General features: G+C 42.7%; 1 protein-coding gene across 1 annotated transcript; it reads left to right on the top strand.

Annotated features, from left to right (window-relative positions):
* Positions 1-5,521: 5,521 nt before the first annotated feature.
* LOC129808473 (uncharacterized) lies at positions 5,522-9,896 on the top strand. The gene is made up of 3 exons (XM_055858253.1): positions 5,522-6,452; positions 6,569-8,133; positions 9,870-9,896. The coding sequence occupies exons 1-3, from the start codon at positions 5,522-5,524 to the stop codon at positions 9,894-9,896; spliced, it is 2,523 nt and encodes an 840-aa protein (XP_055714228.1).
* The last annotated feature ends 2,970 nt before the right edge of the window (positions 9,897-12,866 follow it).

The following is a 12,866-nucleotide window of genomic DNA, read 5'->3' as shown; positions in this document are numbered from 1 at the left end:
GTAATCGGACGCATTAATAGGATTATTAACTTTTGGAATTGGAATCACCAGGGCTGATTTCCAAAGAGCCGGAAATGAAGAAGACGTTATAATAAAATTTAAAGTGTCGGTGAGTACAGGCAAAATCACTGGAGAGATTATTCGAACAAATGCGAGGGAGACTTCATCATCACCCTGAGCGTCAGATTTAACCCGCAAAATTGCACGAGAGACATCATGTGAGGAAACGCATGAAAAACAGAATCCCTCCCATGGCTCAGAAGGTAAGGGTGGGCAAACAATATTGGAGCGGGGCAGGGCAGAGCTAAAGAATAAGTTTAACTCATCAGCGGAAGGACCATGGGCATTTACCGAACGTAAAGACGGACGTAAACCAAGCTGCCTAATGTTGCGCCAAAGAACATTAGTAGGAAGATTTGGATCCAAGCAACGAAAATAGTAATTTCTCTTGGCACGACGTATGTGAGAGACCACATTATTGCGCAGTGAAATATAGGCAGAGTGATCAGAAGAGAGTCCGCTGCGCTTCCACTTTCTATAAGAGGCATCACGCCGCCTAATTTTCTTTAGGATTGGAAGTGTTAACCAGGGGGTAGCCGAATTCCTAGTAAGAACCCGCTTTTTGGGTACAACTTCATCGAAAAGAGAGTTAATCCGCTGAGTGAGGAGACACACACGGTCTGACGCATCAGATAGTTGAGAAATATCATCCCAAGAAATGGCGGCAGCAGCCTGTTGAGCCCTAAGTGGGTTGCACTTAGATACATCAGAGATAAACTTAATTTCATTTCGTGGACGAGGAAGGCGGTGATTGTAAGTGGCAAAAATGAAGTCATGATCGGAAATGTTAGGGCAGGGTTTTTGACCATAGTGCAAAAGCTTAGAGACATCATCCTCCGGAACGATTATGAGGTCCAGAAGGGAATTAAACCGAATTGGCTTGAGTGGCAGAAAAAACCAGAGACCGGGAGGAAAGCTCGTCCTTAACCCTAGAGCTTAGAGGGCTATTACTCACCAGGTTCACATTGAAATCCCCTAGTATGACAAAATGATCATTCGAGGTAATCAATTCAAGAAACCTCTCCAAAGGGCCAGTACTAGAGATTGGAGGTGGAGAGTAGCAGCAGAACACCAGAAGGTGACCTACAGGAAGCTCCACTCTGATCCCAATGTACTCAAGGGACTCATCACAATCACAGCAAAACACAGCAGAGCGAAATCTGCGGTGGATGTATATACCAACACCGCCTCCGCGGCGGCCATCCCTATCCCGCCGGAAGAAACTGAAGTCCGGAACACTCACAGCCTCGTCGGAGTCAGTGGGGTCAAGCCAGGACTCAGAGACACATAGAACACAAAGATCAGTCTCTCGAACCAGCACACGAATTTCATCAATGTGACGTCTGACACTTCTAGCATTGATATGACCAATCATAAAAGAATATTTTGGGTTGCTGCAGATCGCACTAAAGCTGAAGGCCTTAGAGCGATGTAACCCGACTGAAAAGGCACGATCAGAGGAGGTAGAGTTAGAAAAAGAAAAGGAAATATTATCTAAGCAATTATTTACTACGTTAACTGAGTCATTTAGCAAGCAAGATGAGGGAACGGACCCTGACAAGAGTGGAGAAACAAGTGAATTCTCCCGTATAGCTGATGATGAGACGGTTCGTGCAGAATACGGATGAGGCCACGACAGACTTTCAGTTCGCCCGGACGTCTCTGGGCCGAAAAAACCACTCCTTTACCCCCGCTCCAGGGGGCCAAACATCCGGTTTAAGCACGTCCTCAAGCAATGCCCAAGGGATGGTAATTTTAAACGACGTGTAGGTAGCCACTCTAACACTACGTGGTGGCGACAGAATTACGACCTCAGCCGGTACACCCAGCGAGAAGAGATATTCCCTGATACGTTCAACAGTGACGTCAAGCGCAAGTCTAGTAACGAAGATCTGAGCTTTGTGCGGCGGCAACTGCGGAGCAGCGGGCACCGCCGCAAGTGGACAGGAGTTAGACGTGCCAACAATGAGAGGCCTTCTTCTGTTCGCCGCACGATGATCACGCCGAGAGGTCCTGCGTGTCCCAACAGGCACCGATAAAGGATTAGGGTTCGGCACCGACTCACTATTGGAGGGGCCAACATCCTGCACGATTGTTACAGCGGATGTGTTAGGATCACGCCCATCCCCTGCAGGCTCGGGATCCACCGCCACCTCAGCCACAGGCCCCAGTGTCGGTGCAAAGGCCAATGGATTCGCCGTCCACGGTGCCGGACCAGACGACGACGACTATCCAGCAGTCGATCGCTCTCCAATCCGAGGCGTAGCCTTAGTGCTCGCCGGCGCGAAAGGACAGTCCCGTCGGGTTCCGCCAAGAAAGATATCCCTGTACTGAATTCTGGATGTGGCCGCAGGCGGGCCAGCAATTGGGGAAGAAGCACCACTGGGACCACCCAGATCTCCCACAGCCCCCATGACGAAAGACCTGCCAGGCAGAGGTCGGGGCGTAGGATTCACTGAAGGACGAGCTGAATCCACACCCCAGAACGTCATCGCATCCAAACGATATTCTAGGGTTCTAATATCAGAACGAAGAGCTTGACAGGTGGCCAGCTCGGCTCTTGGAGACTCGACTATAATTTCAAGTGGTATTAATCTCCATATGAAACAAAACTATGTGCGGTGCATTTTCATCGTTTACCATTCAGTGTTAAAATTGTAATTCAAATCTTTGCGCGCATGATGAGTAGAATTGTCTGCTGTGAGTGAATCCCACATTCAACACTTTACTTCATCTGTGAAATTTTTTGCTGTCTAGACCTGAAGAAGAAATTAGAGCAAATATTGCAGAAGGGTTTTGCATTGATTATAACGTCGATGATCATACGGAACAATCAGAATGAAAACGTAAGTATGAGTATAAACCACATACTCCCACACGTCATCGATTGTATCTCTCCTCGACCTGGAGAAATGTTGGAGAACACCACTTTGGAGGATCAATTGTAATTTTGCTCGAACTAGACAGATGTTGCCAAATTTCTTTGTCCGAGCCTTCAAAATGTTAATAGTTGTAAAATCCACTATACTCTTTAATCTATATCAACAACATTATAAAATAAAATTATAGAATGACTTTTTTTCCTCATTTCCCATATAGTGGTAAATTGGTAATTTAAATGTTTGTGTGCACGATGTGTAGAATTGTTTGGTGTGAGTATGTCTCATAGCCCAACATTTTTTCTCCCTGTGAAATATTTTCTTGACGGGTGAGAGTGAAGAAATTAGAGCCAACATTGCAGTGGAATATTGCACTGAATATGACGTCAGTGATCATATGGAATCCCTTGAATGAAAACATGAGTATAAGTACAAATCTCATACTCCCAGAAGGCGTCGATTGTATCTCTCCATGATATGGAGAAATGTTTGGTGAACACCACTTTACGTCATCGATTGTAGATCTGATCGAGCTAAACATGTGTTAGTAAATTTAATTTTTCGACTCAATAAACTATTTAAAAGACTAATATAAAACCATATCGATCATTAAAATATGCATGCGGATTCTTTCATCAAAATTATGCGAAGAGAAGAATTTATGTGAAATGAAATAACATTTTTGCTTTTAATTCTCTCGAGGGATCGTGAGGACAACAGAAGAATATCACTTTTCCCACCTGATCTTCCTCGAATTCAACAGGCAGAATGAATAATGCCACAGCGCATAAAAATTGCACTCGTTGACAAATTCTCCCAACTCGACCTTAAACTCTCTCACTCTTTTCCACACTTACACGTCCCTCATTAGAGGCAAACATTTTTACGATAAGTAGTCAGGAGTATTCATATTAGGCACTATCAGTCAAGTATACCCCCACCCTCCTAGTATCTCCGGCCAAGCATGATTGATCATCAAACATAAGCAACAGGGATTCATACCAACACACGGAAAATCTTTATGCATACATTATAAGAAAAATGACTTCAGAGAAAGAGAAGCATGCAAATTAAAATAGATAGAACATTCGCGAAAATCATTTAGATTTTACATTTTACATAATAGGTGATAGTCGGTCATTAAAACCAGCCATAGGAATTTCAATTCAAAAATCTACACACACACACACACATCAGCATTAAATTATTGCATCAACAATAATGTCGCTTCATGTTTCAAGAGGGATAGAGGTGACAACATATTTAATATAACGTCAATCTAAGGTTATGGACCCCACGGTAATGACGTCATGATAAGAACCTGCTCGTCAGTTTGAATTAGTTCCATACACACACCATAATACGTCACCGATTGTAACTTTTCGGAACCATGACGCCAGAGTAGGGTTTATGTGTGTGAGTGCCTCACTAACACTACTACACACACTTATTGTATTCAACCTCGATTTACACTACTTATATGTATACATATAGAGGGAGAGAGAGAGGGAGAAATGGCGCAATACCATGTGTGACGCCGCTTCTCCCGCTTTTTTCCTCACCTGACGCTACGAGCAAAATTTCTGAAAATTGCAATCTTTAACTTGAAATATCTCGAGAAATCATGGAGCAATCTCCAAATTTTTTTTTAAATTGGTCTACTCAAGTAGCGCTACAACATGAACATAATATGGTTCAAACTGCATAATCCAGTTTCTAGAAAACCTATAAAAACCGGTTTTAAACCGGTTTAGAACCGGTTTTTCAAAAAACTAATAACATAGAAATTATCGTACGCGCAAGTAGATATATTTTAAAAAAAATTATGAAGATATCTCTTTCCAAACCGGAGATATTGCGTACTACGGACGGCCGGACGGCCGGCTGGACGGCCGGCCGTACCCGAAAATGGCGGACTATCATTTTTGGCATCAGAGATGTTCAAAACATATACCCTGTGAATTTCAGCTCGATCGGGGCACTTTTACAAAATCGGAGTATCACAATAGGTGTGATTATGAAGGAATCACACTTAATACAAAGTATAAGATTTCTAGACAGGACATAGATTATAAGACATCTAGGGCCGTAGCTGTTAGATATTTCGTCGCTTGTATCAGCAATTGTGCTAACTCAATTTTAGCGATTTTTTACTTTTTATATATTCTGAATCTATTGAATTTTCTCTATTTAACCCTGTTAAGCAAAAATTTTGTAGGTTTTGATAAATATAATTAATTTTTCCATGAAAATGTTCTAATTACGTGATAGTTGAAAAAAATTATCAGCAACTGTGCTATCTATCGTTTTTCCCGAAGTTAGCATAAAAGTACATATAAAATGGCGCGAAAATATTTTTTATCAGCAACTGTTCTACTTTGAGTTTGACGTTTGCTTCTACTGCCGCCATCAAAACATCAGTGCTAAACGTTTATTATTCGCTGCGATAAATTCTCCGCTTTTTGTGTCAAAGTGATAATAAATTTGCAAATACGTAAGTATAAGCTTCATTTAATAGTTCTTCAATTTATAGTACACTTTATTATGAATATTATTTCAGAAATCTCAGGAAAACATTGAAAATGCCACGCAAGAAGCGTCGTGTGGCGGCTGTTACAGCCTCTATTGATGTTTTGGAAGGTAATTTTGATTGTGGTGATGGTGAATCTCTTCAAGACGAACCAGGATCTGGTCAGATCTGCTTAAATAAGGATGAAGAACCAGAGCAATATACCCTGATTCCCAAAAATATAGAAAAAGACCGAAATGTAGACGAAGACCGGAAGGTGGATGAAGATCTGAATATGGATGAAGAACCAGGGCCATCTGGCCACATCTCCATAAATGTGGATCAAAATCTGAATGTGAATGAAGAACCAGGGCAATCTGATCAGGTTTACGTGAATGAAGACCTGGACATGGGTGAAGAAACAGAACCATCCGGACAGATCTACATTAATACAGATGAAGACACGGATGTGGATGAAGAACCAGGGTCATCTGGCCACATTTACATTAATGTGAATGAAGACCTGGGCGTGGATGAAGAACCAGGGCCATCTGGCAACATCTACATTAATGCAGATGAAGACACGGATGTGGATGAAGAACAAGGGTCATCTGGCCACATTTACATTAATGTGAATGAAGACCTGGGCGTGGATGAAGAACCAGGGCCATCTGGCAACATCTACATTAATGCAGATGAAGACACGGATGTGGATGAAGAACCAGGGTCATCTGGCCACATTTACATTCACGTTGATGAACCAGGACCATCTGGACAAATTCAGGTGGTAACAAAAAGTCGTATACATCTTCAACCTGACACATCATCAGATGAATCGCTGTCTAAGGAGTCAGCAGTGGTGATTTACAGACACCGTTCCTCACAATACGATGAAACAGGTCCTTCCGCTTCCGACCAGAATGATGTGATGTTACCAGAAGACACACCGTCTGAACTTTCAAGAGCAGCGATTCCAAAAAATGATGAAGATTTTTCAAGCGAAAGTAAGTTCATCAATTTTTCTATAATATTCAATCAGATGCAGTTTTCGCCCATATTTTAAAATTTCACATTATCTTAAGACATTCCTGATCTATTCTGTTAATAATTTTATTTTTAGATAATTCCGCTACTCTTCGTAAGAAAAGGTCCAATACAGAATTATGGGCACAAAATATTCGAAAAAAATCCAGACAAAGTGGCAAGGAATATGTCAGCAGGGAAGGAAAAATTGTGCCAGCAAAGACAATAAAAGAGTTCTGTGGTGAAAAATGCAAAAGAACATGCAAGAAATTCAATAACACGGAAAGGGAAACGATTTTTCAAAGATTCTGGAGTCTTTCAGATAATGAGAAACGACATTTTATATCACAATTTGTGAAGAGAAGTAAGATTAAAAGGAAAATCGAAGGTTTTACCCGCCGTTCTTATACATACCAGTATTTCTTTGAGAGGAACAACGCAAGACATCAAGTTTGCAAGAAATTTTTTCTTAATACATTAAATATAAGTAGTGCAAGGGTATACTACTTTTTTGAAAATATCCAAACGTCTGAGGGTGTACCAGAGAATATTAAAAGAGGACGCAATCGTGGACCCAATTTCACGGAAGAGGATTTAGCTCGTATACGGGAACATATTGAAAGTTTCCCTTGCATTGAGTCGCACTACTGTAGAGCAAACTCTACGAAAAAATACTTGGAATCTCATCTCAGCGTGTCTTCAATGTATCGACTTTTTCAACAGAAGTACCCGGATTCAAATATCACCGAAGCTGTTTACAGGAATGTCTTTCGGTTTAACTTTAATCTATCTTTCCATAAGCCAAAGAAGGATCTCTGTCCTACATGCAGTCTGATGAAGTTAGGAAAGTTATCATCTGAAGAGTCAGAAAAGCACCTAAGCAATAATGCACAAGCAAAAGAAGAGAGGGATAAAGACAGAATGATGGATCCAGAGACCGCCGTGATATCATATGATCTTCAAAACACCATTCCACTACCCAGAAGCTTTGTAAGCACTTTCTATTACAAAAGAAAATTTAATGTATACAATCTCACTGGACGATGCAACCTAAATGGTGTTACCTACTGTGCAGTATGGAATGAAACTATGAGTGGAAGAACGGGAGAAGATTTAGCAAGTGCCCTTTTCAAAATTATCCAGAGTGTGCTTCAAGACCTTCCAAAGATTAAGAAAATCATACTCTGGAGTGACTCATGCGTACCGCAGAATCGAAATAGAATTATAGCCACAACACTGCTACAGATTCTGTATAACAATACAAAGCTTCAAAGTATTGAACAGAAGTTTTCCGAACCAGGCCACTCGAGAATTCAAGATGTGGACGCTGTCCACAGTGTTCTCGAACGTAGTCTTAGACATCACGAAATTCCTAGTCCAGATAAACTTATCTATCTTATGCGCACCCTGAACTTTCCAAACGTGCAGCTTAAAATATTGGAGATGCAGGAAAATGACTTCTTTCAGTTTTCGTTGAAGGCAGCTATGTTCTCTTGGGATAAAATACCGTTTTCAAAAGTTCGCAAGATAAAATATTCTTCAGAAGCTTTGACAACTTTTAAGCTGACTTTCACAGTGGACGCATCCAATGAATGGCACGATGCAGTGGTTCTCAAAAGAAAAAGGAATTCATCGACACCCCCAAACGTGTTCTCCATGCCGGTAAAAAATATGAAACTCCTGTTCGAAGTCTCAAAAGAGAAAAAGAACGATATTTCGAGTATTTTGCATTTTTTGCCAGACGAAGATGCAAAATTTTACGTTGAAAAATTAAATATTAATAAAACTGATGTAAAAAAAAATGTAATTAAAAAATTTGTATCTGAGAAATAAATACAATATAGAAGAAAAAATATTAATTACGGAGTCAATTGAGCTGAAGAAATCGTAAACTTTTCTGTAATTTATTCAAATTAGGTATTGACTTATTTATAAACAATTGTTCTATCTACAGGTACTTCATACACCTCAGATAGACTTTTTATTAACTATGTCAGTTAGCACAATTGCATATTGTGTTTTCTCGCGAAAAATATCTCTATTTTGGCAAAAAAAAAACATTTTTTTGCCATTTCCTCGGAATAGTTAATACATTATTAAATATTCTTTCGATATTTGTAATTTAAAATATCTCATTCGGCGCTCACTTTTCACTGAAAACTGATTGAAGTGAAAAAATGGTCTCCTGAAAACTAGTCAAAATGCAGTTGGCATAGTTGCTGAACCAAGCGACGATTTGTCCTCCTTGACCTACTATGGGGGGGGGGGGGGGTGGAGAAGAGGGGAAAGAAATAACATTACAGTACATGCCTTATCCTAAGCGTAAAATAGATTAACAAGCCTTTGATTCACCTTGCACCGCGAAATAATTATATTCATTAAAGACTCAGGTTCTGGATTAAATGTCACCCAACCTGCATCCGGAAACACAAAAGTCCAACTATACCGACAGTTGCCCAAGATACGATATTTTTTTTCCCTCCTCCACCCCCAGGTCCCAAGCTCATTGAGCTTATCTAGGACCGGGACGACTCCGTCATTGTGCATTAGGCGGTATATGCTTTAGCAAACACACATGCTGATAAAAATGATTGAATAAATAAATAAATAGGTAAATAATAAAATAAATAAATAACTAAGGCACAAAACAGAATGCATGTGTTCATCTGAGGCTATGTGTCATCAAAACGGTACCCGGTCATATATCTGAGAGCTGGTCCCGCCAGGGCAAACCCCGCCCTAAAATTTGATGCTCGCACATCACATTTGGAGGTAGAGAGAGGCGAGAGACCCTCCCAATGCGAGAATCCAACCCGGACGACCTAGTAGAAACTGAAGGTATGCCGCGGCGCAAGAGACCGCTCCCCGAAACATACCCTGTTGACCGCCCCAATGGTACAAAGCCTCAGGCAAATCTTAAATAGATATATCACAGTCTTTAATGAATTTAGCCAAAGCTCTAGGTACTCTCCTATCGTGGTTTTCGAAAGCGACTCCCAGCAAATCCCTCACACTTCTCCTACCCTGGCAAGATCTAAGTAATGGTTCTCAATTTCCTATATACTGAGGACAGCAGAACATCACATGGTCAGTGTCCATGTATGTATAACAGTGTTCACATAGAGGAGAATTACTAACATTAATTCTAAATAAATGAGAATTAACTCTTGTGTGATTACTTGCGATTCTACATGATAAAACGATCTCGGATCTACTCAGTCGCCTACCACCCTTAAACAACGAATTTAGGGATACTTTTGGTAATATAGAGTGACAGTATCTGCCAAGATCCCCAGCGTCCCAGGCTTCCTGCCAAGAGCGTATAGCTCTTTCATAAGTTTTTTCGTTTATAACGCCAGATTCTGAGTGAGGAGCAAAACCATAAGACTGCAATCTAGCCGCGTCCACCGCCACTCTACTATTAGGACGCAACTCTTCCATCCTAATCAAATCCCTCAACAAATTCGTTTGAACTCGTAACGCACGATTAAGAAAACGATCCACAATGTAATCGAACCTCAACTCCAAAGGAAGAATACCTGAAAGCACCTCTACCGAACCCGTATGAGTACTAGGCATTAAACTTAAACATATTCTTAACGCCCTCCATTGAACTCTCTTGAGCTTTACAATGTGAGTCTGAGCAGCCCCACCATATGCAAAACATCCGTACTCTAAAACTGGCATTATGGTGGTTTTGAAAAGGATTAGCATTAAGTGAGGATGTGCGCCCCAGGATGTGCCAACAATAGCTCTCAAAAAATTTATCCTCAAATCGCATCTTTTGACAATATCTCGACAATGTCCTCCCCACAAACACTTCCTATCAAAAAACACTCCCAAATATCTAAACGAATTCGTTAGCGGAACAAGATTGCCTTCAACATACACTTTAACAACTGGGTCCCTATGCCTCCTCGAAAACACAAGAACTTCAGACCTTTCAGATGAAATTCTTAAGCCTAGATCTCTAAACATTAGCACAAGACTATCACAGACAATATTTAGTTTATCCTCAATGTAACTGTCATAGGGACTCTCAATACCGACTACAATATCATATGCATACTGCAGAACAAAGCAATCTGGAGGAATTGCAGTTTCAACTGCTCTGACATATATATTGTTACGTGGGTGGCAATGGAGACCCCACGTTATTTCTACACCCTGACGAAAGTGGACTAAACGACCCCAAATAAAAGAAATGCTTTGGGAGAACTCTTATTTAATGATTTATTTTTATTATGCCCTACTGAAGTCTCACAACAAATAAGGGAGATCTTTTCCTCCCCCGCTTCCTTCTTCGGCGTCTCCTACGTCCAGCCAAACCTCTATTCGCGTTGCCTCGAAGTGGTTCCTCTAGAATTACTACACGACGGGCGAATCGAACCGAGAGTTCGGAGCCTGTCGGAGTCTGCCCGCGTTGGGGAGGCGAAACGGCCGCCGAAGATTGTCGATTGACCCGCCCCGAGCGTCCACGGGTTTGATGTTGAGGAAGCCGGAGGGGAAGTTGGGAAGCGGGGAGGACCACCCGGCGAACGTTGGAGGACCGGGGAGGTCTCGAGCAAGACTCTCGAGTGGAGTCCGTCGCGTCTGTCCCTGCCGAATTGCTCCCTAACTGGGACCCTCCTGGCCGGTCCCTGGACAGGCAGGGCAAAGTCCTGCCACAAGGACAACTTCGGCGGTCTGCCACCGTAGCCAGCCACCCGACCTGCCAGTCGATAACTAGAATAGATCGCACGGGACCACGGGGACAATCCTGGTGGTGAATCTCTCTGAAGTGATGATGTCCCTCTAACTGGACTTGCTGGGGAAGCTCCCGTGCTGGAAGGAGAGGGATCTCCCTTCTCTGTTGAGTCCCCCGTCTCACGTCCCAGTCCCTCAATGCCCTCCTCGGCCTGCCTCCAACACTCCTCCAACGACGAAGATGTTGACCCCCAGGGGCTATCTGGGGTCCCAGTAGCAGTGGATGGACTGCGCGGTATATTCCCAGAATCCCTCAAATCCGCAGTAGGGCTCAGAGGTGATTGTTGTACCTTAACCACCACTGAAGGTAAACGTTTGAGAGGTGGGGTATATGACTCTTCCTCTTCACCCTGCTCAGGAGAGGGCGTTCGCAGTTGACTTACTCGCCGAGGTGGTGCAAAAGTGGCAGTAATTGGGGGGCTGCGGAGAATTACCTCTCTTCTTGCTTGTGCGGCTTCTCTCCTCTCTCTCTCTCGCTTTCTGCCAACAATTACCGTTGGTGCCCTCCCTGGAATATTACCGGAAACCACTGGGATGCTGATGGGGGAAGGGCTCCGTGGACCGTCTCTTCCGGTAGGCTTACTTAAGTCCAAGCTCGTTGTCCGTCTGACAGCTTCCTCTTCACCCTTCCTCTGAGCGCGACCTCTCCCCCTCTGCTGCCTTCTGGCTTTCCAAGATCCTTTAGGTGATCGCATACGTTCCGATAGCAACTCCTCTCGGTGCCAGATGCAAATGCACTGTGCACCGCTAAATTTCAATTACCACTAACGCGGCTTCAGCACAGGAGAAGAATAAATGCCCCACCAAGTCTCCAACGGGACACCAACAACCCGATCAATGCGACAGGTCTGTCTCCGATAGGGAGAATAAGACGGCAGGCGAGATGCTCGCCGTAAACCACCAATATGAGGGAGAGAGATGGCAGGCGAGATGCTCACCGTGAACCACCAATATGAGGGAGAGAGGTGGCAGGCGAGATGCTCACCGTGAACCACCAAGATGGGGGAGAGAGATGGCAGGCGAGATGCTCACCGTGAACCACCAAGATGGGGGAGAGAGATGGCAGGCGAGATGCTCACCGTGAACCACCAAGATGGGGGAGAGAGATGGCAGGCGAGATGCTCACCGTGAACCACTCTGAAACCAAATAACTCCGTCTTGCAACAGAGTCTATGAGAGGCTCTCTGACAGGCGAGATACCACCATGGACCAGAGGCATAAAATACCAGAGTTACTCACAAAACCTGGGAATCGTTTGGCAGGCGGAAGAAATCACACCATGGACCAACTGAATGATAGCCCAAGCGAGTATATCCAACACACTTAGCCTATGAGACTTTAGGGGCGAACAAAAAGTGTTGCGCGCATGAAGTATAAATTTACATGTAAAAATTGTATTTATTTTCTCATTCGCAGCATTCTTAAGATTTTAATATTAGAAATTATTCAAACTTATTTGACGTAAATATTAGAAATATCAATTAGACCAAATAGAGCCTAATTGATTTAATAATCAATTAATGAGTGATCAAACTGTTAGCACTTTTAATGCTACAAAACTCAATTAAGTTTCCTTACCTCAATATCGTTCGTCACACTCTCCCCGGTTTAAGCCTGATCGCCCCGATCAGGAAGAACTCCCCGATAAG

The sequence above is a fragment of the Phlebotomus papatasi genome, chromosome 4 (genome assembly GCF_024763615.1).
Source record: "Phlebotomus papatasi isolate M1 chromosome 4, Ppap_2.1, whole genome shotgun sequence".
Classification (NCBI taxonomy): domain Eukaryota; kingdom Metazoa; phylum Arthropoda; class Insecta; order Diptera; family Psychodidae; genus Phlebotomus; species Phlebotomus papatasi.
Note: the sequence above shows the minus strand (reverse complement) of the source record. Positions and strands in the feature narration are given on the sequence as shown.